Raw genomic sequence first — 22,791 nt, forward strand, 5'->3', positions numbered from 1 at the left:
ATATATATATAAAGCTACATCTGTTTAAAGCAAATGGACAGTGTGAGTGTGAGTGTGAGTGTGAGTGTGAGTGTGAGTGTGTTGTCAATGGCTCACTGATTTGGAAGTATAAGAATCTGGAAATAATAATGATATTAACAAAACATAATATGTACAAGCTACAGCAAATCCTGATCTACTGTGACTTTGCATAATATGAAAAGAGACTTAACGGACCTTTTCATTTCAAAACGTGAAAAAAAATAATTCACAAAAACATTATTTGTACATATCTTCGGTACCAACACCGATTTGATAGCAAAATGTTTAAATTCAAGTGCGTTAACATACAAATGGACTAAATGAGGCGAAGGAAAGGTGAGTTATGCTATTCGAATGTTGTATCGCTTTGGACTCTTGTGTTTTTAAAACTCAGAATTTGTGAGCAATCACATTTTGCCCAATGACACTGTACACACACTTTTTCAAAGGGCTTTTCCTAGCCCCCCCCATGCATCTATAGTTTAGTTTTAGTAAGAGTTTTACTGCACTTGCAACACAATAAGGTCATTTAAGTGCCGAAGGTTAGAAGTGTTACTAGAGAGTAACAAACACATAATAGAAGGAGGGGAGATAAAGATGATAAGATTTTTTATAGGAAAGAAGGAGCAAACCACACCAGAGCACCCGCCAACAACCACCCACATGCATCTATCATAGCTGTATTTTTCAGGGGGGGGGGATTTTATTTTAGTAGAGAGAAGCTCATCAACACAGTAACGGTCATTTAGTTAGTTTTTTTCAGTTTTAGTAGAGGTTTTACACGGCGCTCGCAATTGCATAAGGTCATATGAGCGCCTGAAGATTACAGGTGTTACAAGAGTAACAAACATAAAAAAAGAAGAAGGGGAGATAAGGACGATAGATGTTTCATAGGAAAGAAGGAGCAAACCACACCAGAGCACCCGCCAACCACCCACGGTCATTTAGAGAAGGAAAGAAGCAAGACAGACAGACAGACAGAAACAAAAGAGAGAAAGAAAAGAAGTAGGACCTACCAGTGGCGCTCTCCAACCACCTGCTCCATTTCTCAGATCAAAGATGTCTCACTGACCAAACCAACCCCCCCCCCCCCCCCCAAAGAAAAAAAAAAAAATCCCCTGAAAATTAGGGCTGGGAAATCGATCAATAATACACATATGCCATAGCTCATCTCATTCCAACGTCCTCATTTATGATATATACCGTATATATATATATATATATATATATATATATATATACGAAAAAAATTATTATTCTGGTTTATTTTTATAGCAAGTGTATGAAAATTATGATTCAAGTTTGATATGGCAAGAAATTTCTGCAGGTTGAATACAGACAACGGAAAGAAACACCCAAAAAAAAACTGAACAAACAAAAAAATGGTGGATGTAAAAAAAACATCATACATGGAACATCACCACAGAACTAATGCACTCCCTCAATGCTCGCACTTTTACCACCCAGAACAATTGACAAAAAATTTCAATACTTATACACAAATCCATTAAGTCGATAGACTTCCTTAAACAATATAGACTTTTAAAAAATAGCACTGAATCACAATCTATACATATAGTCAATAGAGAATGTATTTTTGATTCTTTTCTTCTTTTTTAAACCAGGGGCAAAATCACAACCTCCGTGCATCACAGAGACCGTTTGGAAGACAAAGCCCACAAATGAATACTTTTAGTAAACATAAACAAACTGACAAAGTTGTTAAAACCCAGTGACACGTCTTTTAAAGTCAGACTCAAAACAGTTTGAGGGCCGCTACATGCCATCACAAACTAGATCTGGTTTTGAGTTTGAGTTCGAGTGAAGAAAAATATATAAAAACAATAACGGTCATTATATGAAGGGAAAAAGCAAGACAAATAGAACCAAAACGGTGCACCTTCCAACCACCCGCAAACTGATCTGGACATAAGTGACACTGAAGAGAAGTAGAAGACAAGGATCACAACAGGTGCAACCTTTAGCCAACAGGATCCGATATTTCGACTCATGATAACCACAGCTCTTTGATTTATGTAATGAGAAGTAAACCCAAATACGCCTCTAATACACTTGAAAAATAAAATACACAAAAACTACCTGGTGGGATAAAAAAGTGACAAAGGAGACCTCCATCCACCTCTGGTACTCTATTTGTTTCACAGGAATACGGCACTTGCAACACAATTAGGCCATACAAGTGACGAAGATAAGAGGTGTTTCAAAAGAGTAACAAACGGACAAAAGAGGGAGCTGGGATCAGGACGAGACATGTTTGATAAGATAAGAAAGAAGGAACAAACCACATCATTTGTTTTATGTTTTAGTAGAAGATTTACGGCGCTCGCAACAGCATAAGGTCATAAGAGTGCTAAGGGGTGGATGTCAACAGAGAAGTCATTACAGAGAATAGGTCGTAATCAGCTCATCTCTCTAGCTTCAACAGCACAAAGTCTGCTTCGACTATTAAGGCACCCTGGAAATAGCGGGTCACAAGAGAGTGACAAACATACAAAAGAAATAGAGGAAAATGACCTGTTGTAGTTCAGGCACAGTTATGAGCATGACATTGTTGAATCAGCCCATTTACAATTCTACTGTGCATAAGAGCGAGAAATGTCCCCCTTTGGGAATGGCCTAAAGACATTTCAGTCAGTAGCACTGCCCTGGACAAACCACATCAGAGCACCCTCCAATCACTATTTGGCAAAGAAAGGAGCCTATAATAACTTTAGATGGATACACAAAAAGAACAAGTAAGCTCTTTCTCTATAGATGAGGATTTGACTCACAACTTTCTCAATTTATTTTTTTATCATTGCCCTCTCAGTGTCTTAAGGCAGTACAGACAAAGATGATCACAATACCAAATGTTCAGAAAAATAAGTTTTTAACTTAAACCACCTGATTCTGACAGCCAACAACTACCACACTACATATTTTCACATGTTTATTGCATAGTAGCTTTTGTTTTAGTACAGTTGTTTTTTTTTAGAAGAGGGTTTTACGGCGCTCACAACTGCATAAGGTCATATGAGCGCAAAAGGGTGGATGTCAACAGAGAAGTCCTTACAGGGAATCAGGCTTATTCTACTCACCTCTCTAGCTTCAACAGCACAAAATCTGCTTTGACTATCAAGGCCCCCCCGAAATAACGGGTCACAAAAGTGTGACAAACATACAAAAGAAGTAGAGGAAAAAAGACGATAGTAAGGATTCGGAAAGAAAAAGCAGCAGTTCCCTGTTGCAGTTCAGGCAGTTATGAGCATGACATTGATGAATCAGCCCTTTTACAATTACAATTCTACTGTGCACAAGAACATGGTTAATGTTCCCCCTTTGGGAATGGCCTAAAAAAACTTCAGTCAGTAGCACCGCCCCGGAGGTTGCATAGTAAGCAACAAATGCTTGGCACCAGCAGTGTGCACTAACAAATTGCTACCTTAGAGTTACAAAGTTCTATCTGACATTTCTGCTCTTTTTGAGTTACTGAGACCAAGAGGTCAGAAACCAAATGTTCTATCTGCTCTGTCAAAATAATAAGAATATTCAGAGTCATTGGAAAGATATTCAATGAATTGCATTCGAAAAATCATGACATGTGAAAGAGAAACTAGTTACTGAGCGGATAGAACTTTGTAATTCTGGGGTAGCAAAATAGAGGAGACAGGAAACAACTACAACCTCATCCCCCTCCCCTCATATAAATGGAAACAACTCTTTTTAAAGAAAAAAACAAATTTTAACACAATGGGGGTTCATTCTTTCAACAGACTATTCACATAAAAAGTCAAAATAAAGCACAAGACATTAGTAACATTTCAAAATGAAAAATCTTTTTAAAATAAATTATAAAAAATAAAAAATAATAAAAACAAAAAACAGAACAGGACAAGGTAAAAAAACAAAACTTGTTACATCCAACTCTCTTACATCTATACAAACAGTATAAAAAGTGCGAACATTTAACTGACTAGGTTAATATACGATCGGCTCGGTTCGAAACCGTTTATTCAGTCTTAGTGCAAGAGACACTTTTCCTTAATAATGGGATCACATATTTTACTCAGCAGATAAAATCAACTCCCTTTTCACTATATATGAATTCGCATATTTAGAACCAAAGTTTGAGTTAGATGAAAAAGAAAATGCATACGCATTTCTACTACTGAGTGTAATATAAGACTTCTTGTTTTAGTAAAGTTTTACGGCACTTGCAACCCAATTAGGTCATATAAGTGCTGAAGATTAGAGGTGTTACATGACAGTAGCAAACGCAAAAATGAAGGAGGGGAGATAAGGATGACAAATGTTTGAAATGAAAGAGGGAGCAAACCACACCAGAGTACTCGCCACTCCATCAAACGACACTTTTCAAATTCAGAATGGGTGTATAGTGGTCTTACACAGCAGCCTTACATTCCGTGATTTGCTAAATTATTTTTAGCATCAAGAGAAGCATATCATCGGTCAACAATTCAAATGTACCATGCCAAAAACATTCAAAATTCTTTTGACGGCAGTTTTGACCTGTGGTTCCGACTGCATGTGCTCAAGAAATATTTAATCGAAATGCAAATTTTAAATGTAAAAAAAAAGCAAGAAATGATACATTATTTCGGCACAACTGTTAAAACAATAGTAATAATAATAATAATAATAATAAATAGAATTTGTATTGCGCATACCACCACTCAACTACAAGCTCTAAGCGTTTTACACACTATTATTACCCCAACAGACCATAGAACACTCAGAAACATTCTCAGCTTCCCGGAAAACATACAGAGCAAGCAGCTGATTAAGAGCTCAAACACTAACAAACTGACAAGACCTTTCACAGTCTAGTTAGCTGGGTATCCATTCCCACCTGGGTGAAGTGAAGAAAATTGGAGACAAGTGCCTTTCCCAAAGACACAACGTTTGGGGCCCCTGATGAGATTCGAACCCATGACCTTACGGATGCAAGTATGGGAGCCTAACCACTAGGCCAACGATTAGTTTAGTTTAGTAAAGAGTTTTACGGCACTTGCAACACAATAAGGTCATATAAGTGCCGAAGATTAGAGGTGTTACAAGAGAGTAACAACAAACGTAAAAAAGAAGGAGGAGAGATAAGGACGATAGATGTTTAAGAGGAAAGAAGGAGCAAACCACACCAGAGCACCCGCCAACCACCCACAGGCCAACGATGCCACTTAGAAATGAACAGGGATGCCAAATGATTTCTCACCTAAAACAAACCAAAACTTTTCAAACGAGCAAACAAAAACATTACTCTTACATCCCCCTTTTCCTTTTCCTTTGCAAGTGTATGAAAAAAATGGAAAAACCGGAGATTTGGTATCCCTGAATGAAACACTTTTTCTCTCTCTTGTTGTAAAATATTGCTTACTAGGCTTAGTACATTTGAACAGCTTGGTAATGATCGATGATATGAACACAATTACAGTTATTTAGTGCGGGCAAAAGTTAAGACAGATAGACAAAGACAACACAAAGGAAAGAAAAGAAAATGAGGACCAACCAGCAGTTAGCATCCTACATCTGCCTGAAGACTCGCAAATTACACAAACCAAACTGAACAAGCACACACAAAAGATCCACATTAGAAAAGAAACAAAAATAGAACTAAAGGAGTAAGACAAACCCTCTGCCTTTGAAATAAAACAACCTTTGTAACATGGCACTTCAACTACATTTTGGCACAACCTTCGACAATAGAAATGAGGACATTTGTTCAAAGATAGCTCATATTTTTACAGACATTCAAGTACTTCTATCAGGCAAACATGGATCCGGGGGCTCTCGTGGCCTAGAGGAAAGGTGTTGGCCTCTCATTCAAAGGTCCCGGGTTAGAATCCGGGTAGCGACCAAAAAATTTTCTTCTCTAAAATTGTCTCCTTTCAACTCCTTTCCTGCTCTCTAGCAATGTTCTGTTGTCTGCTTTCATTTCCACTTTCTGCCCCCATCCCCTCACCTCCTTTGCCCCCTCCTCTGGGCTCCCGACTCTTTCTGCAGCCTTTCTACTGCTTCTCCTTGGCCCCCCCTTACGGCTGTCTTTCTGCCACACCCCTGATCTTCTGGTAGGAAAGATCTACACCTAGCCTTCTCGGACAAGGGCGAAAAATCTCGGAGGGCCCGTGTGCAAGTTGCGCACGTTAAAGATCCCTTGGTGGTCTAAAATCGATAAGAGTAGGCTTCGGCCGCCACCCGGACAAAATTCAAAATTTCCTACCAACTGAAAATATTAGGTGTGTCCCGCGCGCTCATATGACCTATGCAGTTGCGAGCGTCGTAAAACACTTTACAAAAACAAAACAATAACAAACATTGATCCTATTGATCCTTTCATTTCAATAAGCGTGTAACCACACCACGCAGAACACTACAGAAACTTGTCCAACTTTTAAGTTCTTGATAAATTCTTTGTCATGCATACATGCACTCTGGAGACTCTTTCTTTGAGAAGAAAGATTTGCACCTTATTTCATTTAATTTCTTCACACAATTTTAGTGGAAAAAAAAGGGACGAACATAATGAATCTGTTTCTACTCACAACATTATAAATAAAAAGATTTGTGACAGATCTCTCATTTGTTAAGGCACGCGAAACATTTACTGAAATAGACGTTTATTCATATAAACTTGACGAAACAGTGCACTATCCCAGAATATAGACAGAAATTCAATAAAAATATTTCCTATACAGGAACCAAACTTGTGTCTTCAGCACGCAATGGCATAGAGCCTAACTACAACACCACAGACGTCTGAGAATGGAATGGAATGTTATTCAGCAATCCAAAACAATGCACCCATTTTTTCATGATATAAACAGTACAAAACGATTCAGCAAAGTGCTCCTCAAACTACAATACAGTTAACAAATTATTTGTGTGTGGTTTTCTCAATTGGCAATAAGGGAACAGTATACACTTTTTCAGAACTTAATATTCACGTCCTCTTGCAGTTCATACCGGCACAGAAAAAAAAGAGACTCAAATAAAAGCGTTCAGAATTGTTGCTTTCGGCTTGCTGAGAAAATGGTGAAACGGTATAGATTTTGTTGTAGTAAGCGTTTTACCGAACTTGTAACATAGTAAGGTCTTCCAATTAGCAAAGATTAGAGGTGTTACAGGAGAGAAACAAACACAAAAAAGAAAGAGGAGAGATAAGGACGACAGACATGTCATAGGAAAGTAGGAGCAAACTACGCACCAGCACCCACCAATCACCCACTGGAATAGAGGATCAACGCCCCTATCAACACTAGCAGGTTATTTAAGAGGGGGGACCTCCAAGTATAACACCCATCCCAGAAACGACCAAGCCAAATAGGAATTTCCTGTAATGTATCTTTCCCAAGGACACAATGTCAGACTGAGCTGAGGTTCGAACCCCCGATCCAGCACTCGACTCACGATTACCGCCTAATCACCAAGCTTCCAACATCCTCACAGCTCACTGTAGTCAGGCAAAAAACAGCAAAACAGGCCTAGTTTCCCATAAAATTTAAAAATAATTTGTAAACTCCTTTCACACCAGTACGAGGAATTCATACGAATAAAGGTATAAAAATACTTTTAATAGATCAAAGTTGGAATGTATGTAAAATGACCACATAGAACTTGGACCCCTTGTGTAAAAATTCTCCCAGTCAAAGTTATATTACTGAGGAATCTTGCCATAGTAAAGCTACCACATTTTTGATTTCATTCTCCCCCAAAAATCAGCATCCTACAATCACATGCTATATACAATGAATGCAATGAATCGACACAATTTAAATCATTTATGAAGCGCATTGCCTCCACCCTGGCTGTCAGGGAGTTCTTTAGTCTTAGTTTTAGTAAGCATTTTACAGCACTTGCGACACCATAAGGCCACATAAATGCTGAAGATTAGAGGCGTTACAATAGAATAACAAACACAAAAAAAAGGATGAGAGATGAGGAAGACAGATGGTTGATACGAAAGAAGGAGCACCAGCCAACCACCCACAGAGCCAGTTCAGGATAAGTCGGGTACAACATTCCCAGCAGACAGAAGAAGAAGTAACAGTAACTCAATAAAATGACATACCCACACCAGAATCAAACTCGCATTTTCTGCATGCAACAGTGCAAGGCTTAAGCATTACACCATTGTACCGTAGGCAGTGATAACAGTCAATGGTACCGGTGTGCATAAAATTATACATACTGCCACCTTGTCTATTTGTTTCTTTGTTTGAGTAAAAAGAAGCACATTGACACAATAATGGTTTTATAGTGCTGGGAAAAAGGTCAGACAGACAGAAAGACAGAAACAACAGAGGGAAAGGAAAGAAGCGGGGCCTTCTAGTGGCACCCTCCAGCAACCCGCAAAAAAAAAGAGGAGAAATGAACAGACAAAATGCATCTGTGCAGCACTATCTTTCCTTTCAACTTCACGATATGTAGGTCAAGCAGCTTCTTGAATAAGCTAAAGAATGAGGACTAGATTAATACTATAGTGTCTTCCCATCATAAAGAAATGCTTATTAACCGAACAGCACTAAGAGCCTACAACCCATGAATAGCCCGCTAGAAAGAGGTGGACTGATAGAGCGAGGGACACTCTAAAAAGCTCGCAATTTTTAATTCCAGGAGGTTTTTCAGTTTGTTGAGACCCGACGTCTCCACCTTACCACTACACCTCATGGAATGAGCGCTAGATGGAAAGTAAAGTAAGTACGTCACCCACCACAGTAATACGAGCATATATTTCAGTACGAACGCTTGAACACAGGGAAAACATTTCGTCCCCCAGAACTTTGCACTAAGATGTTACTTCATGAATATGGAACGTGTGTCATCGTTAATGAAAGAGATTCTAGAGAAGATGTCGCCTAAAGTCAACCATCTTCTACAGCGAGAGGTATACTAATCTGTGCCACAGCACAGTGGAATCAGGCCTAAAGTCAACCATCTTCTACAGCGAGGGGTATACTAATCTGTGCCACAGCACAGTGGAATCAGGCGGTCATCAATTTTCGGGCATGTAAAGTTATTGGTATCATCTTAAGGCTTGCTTTTGATGTAAAAAATACTTGTCTATCTTTAATAGAAGTCGAGATATTTGTGATTGAAGGAGGTGGGAGGGGGGGGAGTTTGATGATTTTTATAACTTAATAGTCTTTGGAGACTGAAAGTTTACTTTTTTTTATAACCTTAATCAAGGTTTTTTAGATACAAGTCAAGGGGGGTGTCGCCTCCTTCACAGGTAAAATTAGCAACAAAATGGTTGCCAAAGATAGGTGACTTCCGAAGTTTGAGAGTCTTTGGAAACTGCAAAATTACATTTTCAAGCCTTTCTGTTCTTCAATGGTTTTCAGTAACATCCACACAGAAATATGTTTTTAAATGGACATAAAATATGTTGAACCAATAAAGAAAACTTTGATAAAAATTGCCAAAAGAACGGAAAAATGTGGATTACTTCGGTTTTATAAATTTGACGAGCATCTGATTTCACCATGACACTGTACAAGATATCAAATGTCTAAGACAAAAACTTTTCTCCTCGACAATAGGTGACCATCTTGGACAATTTCGGTTGTCTTACAAAATTAAAATCTACCGACCCTTACTTTATTTTGACTCAACTTCCTAGCTCTAAGCCCACTGAAAGTTGTCAATTGTCTACACCTTCCAAGGCCTAGAAATTCAAACAAAATCCCAGTATAAGAATGAGCCTTCGATATTCTAAAAATAGAAAATTAACCCACTATTGCATTGACAAAGCTCAAAACAAAGGAAAACAACCTGACCTTAACAACTTTCCTTAACAGAACAGGACGCCTAAAAGTTTACATAAAAATCTTGTTAAGACAATTCACACCATTTTCTTTTTTTTTTTTACAAAAATAGTAAGACAGACAACCCATCATTAGAATATCATACCTCGAAACAAAATAAGTAGAGACAATATAGCTTAGTCTACTTTCGAAAAAAAGTTACCTAACACATCTTTGGGAGAGCAACACTTAGCCACAACCTACCAGCTGCATCAGCTGAAACATCAGCAATTGGTCACTAAGCGCATATACAGGTAAACATCCGCTGGTTTGTTTTTTGTAGGTTCTCTTTCTTTTTGTTGCAAAAGAAAGTTCTAAGAATTGGCTGTAAATGTTGATCACTATTTCGATAACTTTTAAAACGTTCTCCGATTTGATACGAAATACTTATTGATAGCGAACAAGCCGCGCAACTAAGATTTGTTTTCCACCTGTGGCTTTTGGCATAGAGATAAAACAATGCTGATTGTGCTGCATCAAATCTGTGTCTACACACGGATGGAAGCATACTCCACAGGGTCCCGCCCCCGATCCCGTTCACGGTCCCGATCCCTCCCCCTGCGACCCCCAGAGTCTGCCCCACGGGACGGAGGCAGATCGAGCTCGGCATAGTGCAGAGGTTTCTCCTGCTCTGCATCTCGCTCCGCAGCTCGGCTTCTGCGCTTGGGCTTGGGCTTGTAGCGGGTCTGGTTATCTGCAGACTCATCCTCACTCCGCGAGATATCTGTGCTGGCATATGCCCGCCCCTCGTCCTCGTAATATTTCGGCTCCCCTGCACCGCGCTCTTGGCGGCTGTCGTAATCTCGGCTCCGGCGCGTGTCCCCTCTATCCCTTGACCGCGGCCTGGCCCGAGGACGAGCGTCCTGGTCTTTGTGCCGGTCCTCGTAATCGTCCTGACCCCGACTGCTGTAAGCCGCGTCATCATAAGGATCTTTGCTTCTTCTCGAGTTGCCAGAGTCATAATCCTTGCCGTGGGTCTGAAAGGCAGAGGCAAGAACGTTAGCAACTTAGTGCTTGGGAAGCCGACCCTAATTTCACTGAGCATTATTGCTGGACTCTTAGGCTTTTATCTCTAGAAAAAAAAAGGGTTCTTTGACACAAGCAGTACTGCTGAAAATCCACCCCCTGCCTCTCCATCCACCCCTCTGCCTCTCCATCCATCCCCTGCCTCTCCATCCACCCCTTTGCCTCTTCATCTATCTCTCTCCCAGGGATTTTTAGACCATTCAGATTTTTCAAGAAAAAACTGAGAAAATTAGGATATTTCATAAATCTACATGTATGAGCCCATTAAATCCTTCTGTCTAAAATAACTCAACCTTCTTCTTACATTGACTCATTTCTCAACTTAAAATAAAACTTTCAAGATTTGAGCGGCACAAAAAAAATATTTAAAATTATTTTACATGGAAGACCAAAATATCACTGCTGAACCTAAATTTTTTAGGGGTATCAATTTTAAAAAATTAAAACGACTAGTACATATATCATGCAATTAACTTTTATTCATTTTGCTGAATAAAATTATTCTTGACTGAGCCCATATATATACTTTTTAATTTTTTAAAAATATTCTTGCCAGTGCCTTTCAGACCTGAGGGTGGAAACAACACATCTAAAAACAATGCAGGAAGCAATCTACATCACATGGTCACACACACCTGCTGCCGTCCAACTAAGCTCAGGAGTAGAGCATCCACACAGTATCTACCGCATTTAGTGCTTGGAAAAACTTACGACAGAGACAACAGAGGGAGAGAGAAAGAGGTTGAGCCTGGGTCGTCCTATTTGTTCTATTAAAAATTTTACAGCACTTTGCAACACAATTAGGTGATATAAGTGCCAGAGATTAGAAGTGTTACAAGTGAGTAACAAACACACAAAAAAAGGAGGAGAGTTAAGGACAATAGATGTTTGACGAGAAAGGAAGGAGCGAATACAAACAGAGCACCCGCCAACCACAAACTGGGCTGTCCAGGATTGCCCAAAAACATCTGCTAGTCCAGGTAACGGTAAAGAATTGGAAAAACGGTGAAAAAAAGGAGACGAAAATGAAATATCACTAATCTCAGACGCATGATAAAAATAATTTAATTTTCAAAGCCCGTCATTTCATTAGATAATGGGACACTATCTACTAGTGTACGGAGGGTCTATTTACAACAGTCCTCTACTGACTGGAGGGAAGAGATAGAGAGAAAGGGAGAGAGGATATTACACAAAAGAAAAATTCAGGACTTGAGAGAGAGGGGTGAAGGGGTAAAGGGATGAATTGAAAGAAAGGAATGAAAAGAGAGAGAGAGAGAGAGAGAGAGAGAGAGAGAGAGAGAGAGAGAGAGAGACAGACAGACAGACAGACAGACAGACAGACAGACAGACAGACAGACAGAAAGAGAGAGAGAGAAAGAGAGAGAAAGAAAGAAAGAGAGAGAGACAAAAAGAGAGAGAGAGAGCCAATGCATTGAGAACAATAACCATGAAAATGCTCAGATAGGAAATTGTTTTAGTAAGTCGCGACCTTAGTGCTTCCTTGTCATATCTCCATTTTTAATAACAGTGAAAACAGTTCATAACAAAGAGTGAACGCTAACAGATTCAGCCTGCAGCAGACGATCTCCTGTGTTTTGACGCAGAGCCCACTTATCTATTGCTCTCTTTTCTTTGCATCACTGTCCTCTAGTCTTCCCCCCCGACTGCTTACATTTCAACCCTTTTTCTGGTATCAAAGAATAGTATTTTGTATTCTGAACATTTCTGCATGCCACACATGGGGTTTTATCAAATAAAGATGCTTCTTTATTAATTTTTTGTGACACCACCCGTGTGGTCATGAAACGGTCACAAATTATTTGCGTTAAGAAAAAGTCACATTTTCAATGTAAAAAAAAAAAAATGGAAATATGACAAGAAAGCATTGAGGTCGCGAAGTGTTTTACGGCACTTGCAACACAATAAGGTCAAACAAAAGCTAAAGATTAGAGGTGTTATGAGAGAGTAACAAATACAAACAAGACGGAGGAGAGATAAGGACGACAAACGTTAGATAGGAAAGAAGGAGCAAACCACACCAGAGAACCTGTTTTCAGATAGGAAAGCTCAGAAATAGAAAACAAAAAAATCAAAAAGAAATCATTATTAGGACTTCATCACACAACATGTTGACAAATCACACTAAAGAATCTTTTCGAATAGCTAGTATGCAGCCCTCCATTCCAATGATTTCATGACTTAAATGTTCGGTATTGTGTGACAGTAACAACCAATTATCTGTCTTTAAAAAAATCCAATTCACCCTGCATTGCCACGGCAGTGTACTTGTGTCCACCTGGCTTGCTGCGAGCCAAGGGAAAAAAAATCGGTCTGAACTCGACACACTAACCTTAGACATGCATCGTGCCCAAACTATTTACGCTATCAATATAAAATTTCACTTGGATTTTACTTTAAATGTTCTTTTAATATTATTAGAGAGAAAGATGAAGGAAAGAGCAGAGAAAATATCATATTCTTTGTTCGACTTCAACTCATCGCCACTCGATTTAGCCATAGCAACTTATAGTAAATCTATGGTCTAGACCTAGAATCTAGCTTTTCTTCGAAGTTTTCAAGGCACTAAAATCAATCCGATCGCCTTGTTTTTCTATATTTACACTTACTTTTCACTTTCTTTGCCGCTTAGGCCTAAAACAAAACAAAAAATATGGTTCATGTATTTTAATCAACACAAAAATAGCCGTGGCACTGTTGTTGTTTGTGGCTGTTTTTTTCTTCTTCTCGCCCATGAAGATTTCAATTCTCGCTTTCTCGCCATGATTTGTGGTGACAAAACAACAAAACGAACTCGTACTCGGCGAAAAACTGGATCGAAACAAGCTAGCAAAAGTTTTTATAAGCTACAAGTGACCTATTTCCAATAGAAACATGGATAAGTGGTTCGGACTAGATTTTGTGGACTGGTATTTTGCTACGACTATTCTCGTAGTTCGGTGAACGGAAGCGTGCTACAGCTACGAACATACTCGTAGCTCAGGTGCAATGGGTTAAATCTAGGTGATTCAACATCCCCACCAACACAATTTAAATCATTTAGGAGGCGGGATTCCAACCTGGGAAGAGAGGGATACAACATCCCACAAAAAAGACAGAGGCACTCTATAAAAATTCGCCCCCCCCGGGAATCGAACTCGGGTCTGCTGCATGCAACAGCAATAAATTAAAATGCCTGACCGCTACACCACTAATGCCGGTCCAATTATCTGGTACTGGAAAATCTACAGGTATATTTGAGAAGTTGCAGGAACATCTCGCTACCTCAGAATTACAAAGTTCTATCTGACATTTTTAACCATTTTGAATTTACAAGACTATGAGATCGACAAACAAATGTTCTATCTGCTCTATCAAATTCATAAGAATGTTCAGTCTCATTAAAAAATTGCATTTGAAAAATCTTGACATGATGTTAAACTCAAAATTTTTTGTTATGTAAAATTTCTCAAAATTAGGTACTCAGCGTATAGAACTTTGAGATTCTGAGGTAGCGATCTGTCTACAGAGCAGCATCAAGCTACACAACAATGTACACTTTCATTTTGTTTTTAGTTTTAGTAAGGGTTTTACGGCACTTGCAACACACAATAAGGTCATATAAGTGCCGAAGATTAGAAGTGTTACAAGAGAGTAACAAACACAAAAAAGAAAGAGGGGAGATAAAGACGGTAGATGTTTGATAGGAAAGAAGAAACAGACCACACCAGAACACCCGCCAACCACCCACACTTTCATTTTGTCTGAGCTAGAGTTTTACAATAACACAACACAAATAGGTCATACAACTCCCTCAGATTAGAGAGAGTAACATGGAAAGAAAAAAAAAAGAGGACAGATAAGGATGAAAGGAGCTTGAAAGGAAAGAAGGAGCAAGTCACACCAGAGCACCCGCCAACCACCCACGACAATGTAGACATACGACGCTGCGCGAGGTGGCTTGAGTGAAAACAGAGAAGGAGGGAGGAAAGTGCGCAGAGACAACTGTGAGTCATTGTGGCAAAATCAGGCACTCGTCCAAATGATAAAATCAAAGAAGCCAGCAATTTTCTGGCCATTGGGCAATTATTAAAGATTTAGGGGATTCTTCAGGCTCAATACCTTTTAAGTCCATCTAAAAAGACACTTCAGCCTGTATTTTAAGTTGATAAATGCACCAAAAAAAACACGAAAATTTGCAGTTTTTAAGGACATCCAAGTTTTAGTGATCATTAAACTCTGACAGCCATTTTGTGGCCTCCGACGCCAGGTGGCCCTACCTAATCTCCTTTAACAACAAAATGATATATAGACTTCTTTTCAAGATGAATGGATATTTCATTCACCAAAAGCAAGCCAAATGAACCAGTAACTCCATATGCCCAAAAATCGACAAGCTCCCGATTCCACAGCGTCGAGACAATTTGTAATTATGGATGTTGTGTTGTTTGACTGTTTAAGTAAAGAGATGCGCAATGACACAATAACTCATTCAGTAAAAATGGTCTAGGTTTAATGCCCCTATCAAGACTTAGATTATTTAAGAGATGGAACCTCCGAGTTTTACATCCATCTCTGAAAAGACCGAGCGAAGTAGGGAAATTCGTGTAAAGTGCCTTGTGCAAGAACACAACGTCCGACTGAGCTGAGGCTCGAACCCCTGAACCCCAAATCTCACGATTACGAGGCCTACCCACTATGCTACTACGTCATTCAGTACAGGGAAGACAAATAGACAGAAACAACAGAGGGAGAGAAAAGAAGTAGGGGACCTACCAGTGGCCCCCCCTCCAACCACCAGCAGAATTTCTCGGACCACAGATGTCCCATTTACAACAACTAAAATATAAAAAAACTATAGAAAACTCCACTAATAAAAACTGGAAATTAGGCCAGGGAAATCTATCAATTATACAGTTATGCCAAAGCTCACTCATTCCAAAAAGAAAAACAAGAGAGGGACAAGTAAGACCAGCCAGCCAGGGGCCACTCCCAGTAACATTCCTTGCTGTCTAATATGGATCACTGTTGAAAAGAAAGATGGACTCTTTCCTTCACCTCTAGTTACCTCACATCTCAATTATTCTGAAAATGCAACCCCCCTCCGACCCCCACCCCCAAATCTCATTTGGATTTGGAGACTACTTCACATTCTTATTTCCACCTTGTGGTTTGTTACATGAAATGAGGAGCCGGAAAAAAAAATGAGCTAAGCAAAGGAATTTTTTTTAAAGAATTTTTTTTTTTTAAAGAGCGAGAAGTAGGCACTACCGGTGATGGCTTAACCTCACCCCACCCGAGATACATCGCTACCTCAGAATTAAAAAGTTTTATCGGACATTTTTGGCCTTTTTGAGTTACTAAGACTACGAGTTCAGAAACCAAATGTTTTATCTGTTCTATCAAAATGGTAAGATTATTCGGAGTCAGTATCAAGATATTCAAAGAATTGCATTTGTAAAAGCTTGATGTGTTGTGAAACTCTAAATGTTTTACGTCAAATTTCACTAAACTAGGTACTGAACAGAGAGAACTTTGTAATTCTAGGGTAGCAACACGGAAACAACAGGAATCAAGAAGGACAACCAGGGTACACGCTGGGCACAACACCAGAAATAGGTCACTCACCTTCTCATCTTTGTCATCCGACACAGTCTTGTTGGGTTTTGTGTAGAACACAGGAGGAGGGGCGTACGGGTCATTTGACGTGTTGTTTCTGGGGACACAGAGAGGGAAAGATACAAGCTACAGAAATGAGATGTTTTCAAAGACTTCTGGGCAGCATCTCCTACAACAGAGATCACGATACAAATAGGGAAGTGAGGAACAGAATCAGACATCTGCCTTCCGTTAACAAAAGCCTTTTTTTCACTTTTGGCGCCACTTTTTTGGGGGGGATTTTCTCAATCAAAAGCATGATCAGTTACCCAACTTGTGAGAAAAAATCTAAGTGAAACTGTGACCTGATATATTTTTTTTATAAATTAGAATTCAAATTTCGGACAACCTCTTTTAAAAGGTTACGCTGACAAAAAGTCACACTCGAAACTGTTGTAAATTTTTAAAAAGGTGTTTTGTCAGCTGAAGGCAGACATGCCACTGGGCCCTATGACGATCTTCTCACCACTGTGGAAAAAACACAAAACCGAGACGGTATGGGCATAAAACAAGATCGACAGTACTTGCAAAGACGATCCTAAAGGACTCTGTTCAAGGAGGGAGAAGGAAAGGCAGAGAGAAAAAGAGATGGGAAGAAAACATAACAGAACAGACAGGTTGAGTGAAGCTCTTTGAAAGGCTGAAAAAAGAGAAGTATGGAGAAAAAATGTAGCCAAATCATCCTTGGTGCCCCAGCAGTCATCTAGATTTGTCAGACTAATAGATAAGTAAATAAATTGTTTCTGAGGACAAAAAAAAGCAGTTCTTACAATATCAGATTGCCACAGCACCTGATGTATTTCTACTCTTCTTTGTTTTCTATTAGTACAAGACTTGCAATGTGGGACTCTCGTGGCCTAGAGGTTATGGTGCTTGCCTCTCATTCCATAGGTCCCGGGTTCAAGTCTGGACAATAATTCTTCTCTAAAATGTTCTCCTTTCACCTCCTTTCCTGCTCTCTAACCATGTTCTGTTGTCTGCTTTCATCTCCACTTTCTGCCCCCTCCCCTTTGCCCCGTCCTCTGGGCTCCCGCCTCTTTCTGCAGCCTTTCTACTGCACATTATAAACTATTTTTAAATGGGAAAAACACTGTAACACCATCAACGCTTTTCTTCTAATTGGTTCCCCCTACAAGATTTTTAAAAAATGGTCAGGGTCATTCCACAAAATCCCTACCTTAGAATTACAGGACATTTTTGGCCTTTTGGAGTTACAACAACCATGAGGTCAGAAACCACATGTTCTATCATCATCATCATCATCAGTGCCTTTCACCCCTGGCAGGGTATGGGCCACATACAAGCTCCTTCCATTTATCTCTGTCCTGGGCCATCCTTCCTAGCTCGTTCCAAGTGAGCTTCATCTCTTCATGTCCCTTTCCACACATCTCCTCCATGTTTCCCGCGGCCTACCCCTGCCTCGTGCTCCCTTAGGGTTCCATTGCAGTGACTGTCTTGTGATGTTTCCGCTGAGCTTTCTGAAGGTGTGTCCCATCCAACGCCACCTTCTTAGTCCTATTTCTACTTCTGTATCCTTTTGTCCTGTCCTTTCCCACAGCTCTTCACTTCTTATTCCGTCTGCCACTTAATAATTAGAATACTCCTCATACATCTGTTGATGAAAGTCTGGACATTATTCAGAACAGTCTTTGTTGTCTTCCAAGTTCTGCAGCCGTAGAGGAGCACAGACTTGACATTGGAATTAAAGAGTCGAATCTCAGTGCGCAGTGAGATGTTGCTTGCTTTCCAGACTTTTGATAATCGCTTGAATGCTGACCTTGCCTAGGCGGTTCTTGCTTTTACATCTGCCTCAGTTCCACCTTTACAATCGACGACACTTCCAAGGTAGGTAAAGGAGTCCACTTCTTCTAGGGGAGTGTCTTCCACTGTCACAGCAGGGCTTGACACGTTTCCTAGCTTCACTACTTTCGACTTGCCCGGGTGTATACATAGGCCAACACTCCTTGATAGGCTGTTGAGTTCCTTGGTCTTTTCTTGAATCTGAGCATGTGTGTGAGAAAGCAGTGCAAGGTCATTGGTGAAGTCCAAGTCATCCAGCTGCTGCCAAGGGATCCATTGTATTCCATTGCGTTTGCCTCAGGTGGCTTCCTTCATGATCCAGTCATTCTGAGAGTGGTCCTTCGTGGAAGACTTGGCAGTTTGTTCCATCATAGGTGGTCTTCACAAGCTTGATGATTTTTGCAGGTATTCCATAAGGGCACATGAGTTTCCACAGAGTTTCCCTGTCCACACTGTCAAATGCCTTTTCATAATCAATGAAGTTGACACGAGTGGTGAATTCCATTCAAGTGATTGTTCAACAATGATGCGCACGAAAGCATCTGGTCCACACATGATCCGTTCTTGCGGAATCCTGCCTGGTTTCCTCTGAGCTTCTCATCTGTTGCCAGCTTGATTCTCTCAAGGAGTATCCTGTTAAAGACTTTCCCAGGTATGGACAGGAGTGTTATGCCTCTGGAGTTGTTACAATTACTGAGGTTCTATCTACTCCACAAAATTGTAAGATTATTTGGAGTCGTTATCAAGAAATTCAAAGAACTGCATTAAAAAGAACTTGACATGTGAAACTCAAAATTCTTTGCGTCAATTTTTAAAAAATTAGGTACTGAGCGGATAGACCTTTGTAATTCTGAGGTGGTGAAGTGCCTCCACCATTTTATGAAGTTTTTAAAATTTGTTCTTTTGGGGTTTTTTTTGTTTTAGTAAGCCTTTCACGGCACTGGCAAAACAATTAGGTCATACAAGTGCCAAAGATTAGAGGTGTTACAAGAGAGTAAACTAACAACAACAAAAAAAGAAGGAGAATAAGGACAGTTAGCAGATGTCCGAAAGGAAAGAAGGAGTAAACCACACCAGAGCGCCCGCCAACAGCCCGCATCAATTCTACAACAAAAAGAATGATTGAGTACTTGCTTGAGTAAAGAGAAGCACATCAGCACAATAAGAGTCATTTAGTGTAGATAGGGAAAAAGCAAGAAAGAAACAGAAGAAGGAAGGAAAAAAGTACGATCTATCAGCGGCGTTCTCACGCACGCACACACCAAACTTAACCCTCTGAACCCTGGCCCCCTGCGGCAGCCAAGCTCCTGCACCTGGTGCCCTATGGCTACCTAACCCCTACATGAAGCGTAATCACCCTCAGAGTGCCACACGGTATATTAGTGAATCACCCTCAGGGTGCCACACTGTATATTAGTGAATCACCCTCAGAGTGCCACACAGTATATTAGTGAATCACCCTCAGAGTGCCACACAGTATATTAGTGAATCACCCTCAGAGTGTTACACGGTATATTAGTGAATCACCCTCAGGGTGCCACACGGTATATTAGTGAATCACCCTCAGGGTGCCACACTGTATATTAGTGAATCACCCTCAGAGTGCCACACGGTATATTAGTGAATCACCCTCAGGGTGCCACACGGTATATTAGTGAATCACCCTCAGGGTGCCACTGGGGTTCACAGGGTTAAACACAAGACAAGACATCAAAACTTACGGGCCGTCCTCTGTGTCCCGATCTGTCAAAGAAAAAGAGAAAGGGAAAGTTACTTCTTCTATCACTAAACTGTCTGTCTGCGCGTTGGTATCAGTAAAAATGACGCAAAGACAAAATATAAGTGTCAGGACAAACTGGAATCAGGCACTCATCAATTTTTCACCCTGTGGAGTTATCCATCTTAAAGTTTGTACATTTATCTCCCTTTTGATTTAAAAAAAATCTATTTATCAAAATCAGAAGTCAAGATATTTGCCACTGAAGGAGGTAGGGGTTGCCTGATTAACAATTTCATTTTTTCAAACAAAATGGATGGTAATTCGACATATTTAAAAACATTAATATAAAAATCATAAGAATACATATCATTTATATAGTGCTCCACCCCAAATAAAGAACACAGTCCCTCTCTGAGCGCTTTACAAAACCTAGGAGCGGCACATAAACAGTACATTGCGTTTCAAAAATCTAGAAATATCTCTAACCTAAACACAATTTTCACAAAAACAGTACATTGCATTCCAACTAAAAATATAAAAATACTTCTATAACCTAAACACAGAAATGACTCGAGCTGACTTTTGAATAAATTGAAAAATCTTATTCCCTTGAGGCGAGTTCCAGATCTTGGGGCCATTACAAGCAAACCAGCTCTAAGGGTCACCTGTTCAGGACAATCACTTGTCCAAATAGCCACTTCCCACCTTGGATTTCGATTTTTTTAAACATTACAACAACATTATCTCAGACCTCCACGTAAGACAACCACTTCATTGCTTTAGTCAGAATTTTACAGCACTTGCAATACGATTAGGTCATAAAAGTGCGGAAGATTAGAGGTGTTACAAGTGAGTAACAAACACGAAAAAGAAGGAGGAGAGATAAGGACCATAAAAATATGTTTAACAGGAAAAAAGGAGCAAACCACACCAGAGCACCTGCCAATCATCCACAACCACTTTACACGTCAGGGATGGGTGGCCGTCTCAGACAATTTCGACAGTACTTACACTTATCCTCCTTGTCCCTCTTGCGGTACCAGCAGAAGTAGACGAGAAGTAGGACAATGACGATCACCCCCAGGACGGCGATCACTATGCCGATGATGGGGCCGATGCCCAACTCCCCAGAGTCCGGATTCCCTTGATTTGGGGCAGGACTGCTTCCTGAAAATTGGTTGGGTTTTGGGGGGGGGTTAGTAGAGGTTTTATGGCATTCACCACTGCATACGGTTATATTGGTGCTAAGGGGTGGATGTCAACAGAGAAGTCCTTACAGGGAATCAGACTTATTCTGCTCACCTCTCTAGCATAAGTAGCACAAAGTCTGCTTCCACCTTCAAGGCACCCAGGAAAAAGGAGGTCACAAGAGTGTGACAAACATACAAAAGAAGTAGAGGAATAATGACGATAGTAAGGATTCGGAGAGAAAAAGCAGCAGTTCCCTGTTGCAGTTTAGGCACAGTTATGAGCATGACATCGATGAATCAGCCCATTTACAATTCTACTGTGTACAAGAACAGCTTAATGTCCCCCCTTTAGCACTGCCCGGGGGGGGGGGGGGCGGGAGAATTGGTGCTGGTGTAAAGTTGGTAGAAGGGACATGAAAAATGTACAAAACTGCAATGGTGAAAATTGGTGTTGGTGTTAAGTTGGTAGAAGGGACATAAAAAAAGTACAAAACTGCAATGTCGTGTAGGTGTTGAATCGGTATCAGAGATAAAGTAAAATGTACGAAAACGCAATGCCGTAAAGTGAGTCACATTTTGTTTCAACTCTCTCTCTGACGAATAGCCCCCATGCTGTGTTTGTCAGAGTAAAAAGAAACTCAGTTTTTGGTTTTTGATAAGAGTTTTATGGCATTTGCAACACAATAAGGTCATAGCATAGAAGTGCCGAAGATTACAGGTGTTATAAGAGAGTAAAAACTCAATACAGAATGAGGGGTGATAAGGACCATGGATGTTTGATAGGAAAGAAGGAGTAAACCACACCAAAGCACCCGTCAACCATCAACAGCAGCACATAGACACATTGAGTCATTTAGTGCAGGGAAAAAAGCAAGACAGATGGACAGTTAAGGCGTTTGAGGCTCAGCTTGGTCCGAATTTGAGTTCTTGGAAAGAGCACTTTACACGACTTTTCCAATTTGGCTTGATCTTATCCGAGGTGGATGATAAGTTTAGCTTGACAACAGTATTACAGCGCTTGTAACTGCATAAACTAGATAATAAATTTGGGGGTCCGCCTCTAAACTCTATAATATAACCCTGAGTAGCTATGGGAACATCTAGTGAAACTCAAGGAGTTTCTGAGTGGACGGTCCCAGCATCCGGTCAGATCACAGGGTGCATGAGGCATTACTCAAAATTACTGCTAATGCAATCTCTTGTGAATCCAAACAGATTTATTTTGACTTGGAAGTGTCAGAGAAATGTATAAACTACTTACTCTTTCCCTTTAACACAGTATTACCCTTTATGAATATTTTACGTGTATCCCCCGTTACGTCTTTCACGAGATCAGGAAAAATTTCCGTCAATACATGGCAAGTAATTCTGGGTTTAAAGAGTTAAATATCCCAACAGTGTTGCAAGGAGCAATAAACCTGTGCAATATTTTTTTACATCGATAGGAATGACAGAGGATTTATAAGAACAGAAGTAGGACCTTCCAGAACCACCTTTGACCCCATCCTCATATATATGTAGTGTTGGTATTTCAGAGAACAAAGCATAATCCTCC

General features: G+C 40.1%; 1 protein-coding gene across 2 annotated transcripts in view; it reads right to left on the reverse strand.

The window, feature by feature from the left end:
• LOC101855963 overlaps positions 1-22,791 on the reverse strand; it is a 54,642-nt gene that overhangs the window by 9,348 nt on the left and 22,503 nt on the right. The window contains exons 6-9 of one of the 2 annotated variants that reach the window (XM_005103551.3): positions 21,058-21,213; positions 20,048-20,069; positions 16,497-16,584; positions 9,889-10,819 (exon numbers count right to left, since the gene is read on the reverse strand). In XM_005103551.3, coding sequence (XP_005103608.1) covers positions 10,331-10,819; positions 16,497-16,584; positions 20,048-20,069; positions 21,058-21,213 — 755 coding nt within the window. In that variant the 3' untranslated portion in view covers positions 9,889-10,330. Of the gene's footprint in view, positions 1-9,888; positions 10,820-16,496; positions 16,585-20,047; positions 20,070-21,057; positions 21,214-22,791 lie in introns of those variants that run through there. The other variant, XM_005103552.3, reaches the window with a different exon arrangement.

Source organism: Aplysia californica, unplaced genomic scaffold, assembly GCF_000002075.1.
Source record: "Aplysia californica isolate F4 #8 unplaced genomic scaffold, AplCal3.0 scaffold00379, whole genome shotgun sequence".
Classification (NCBI taxonomy): Eukaryota; Metazoa; Mollusca; class Gastropoda; order Aplysiida; family Aplysiidae; genus Aplysia; species Aplysia californica.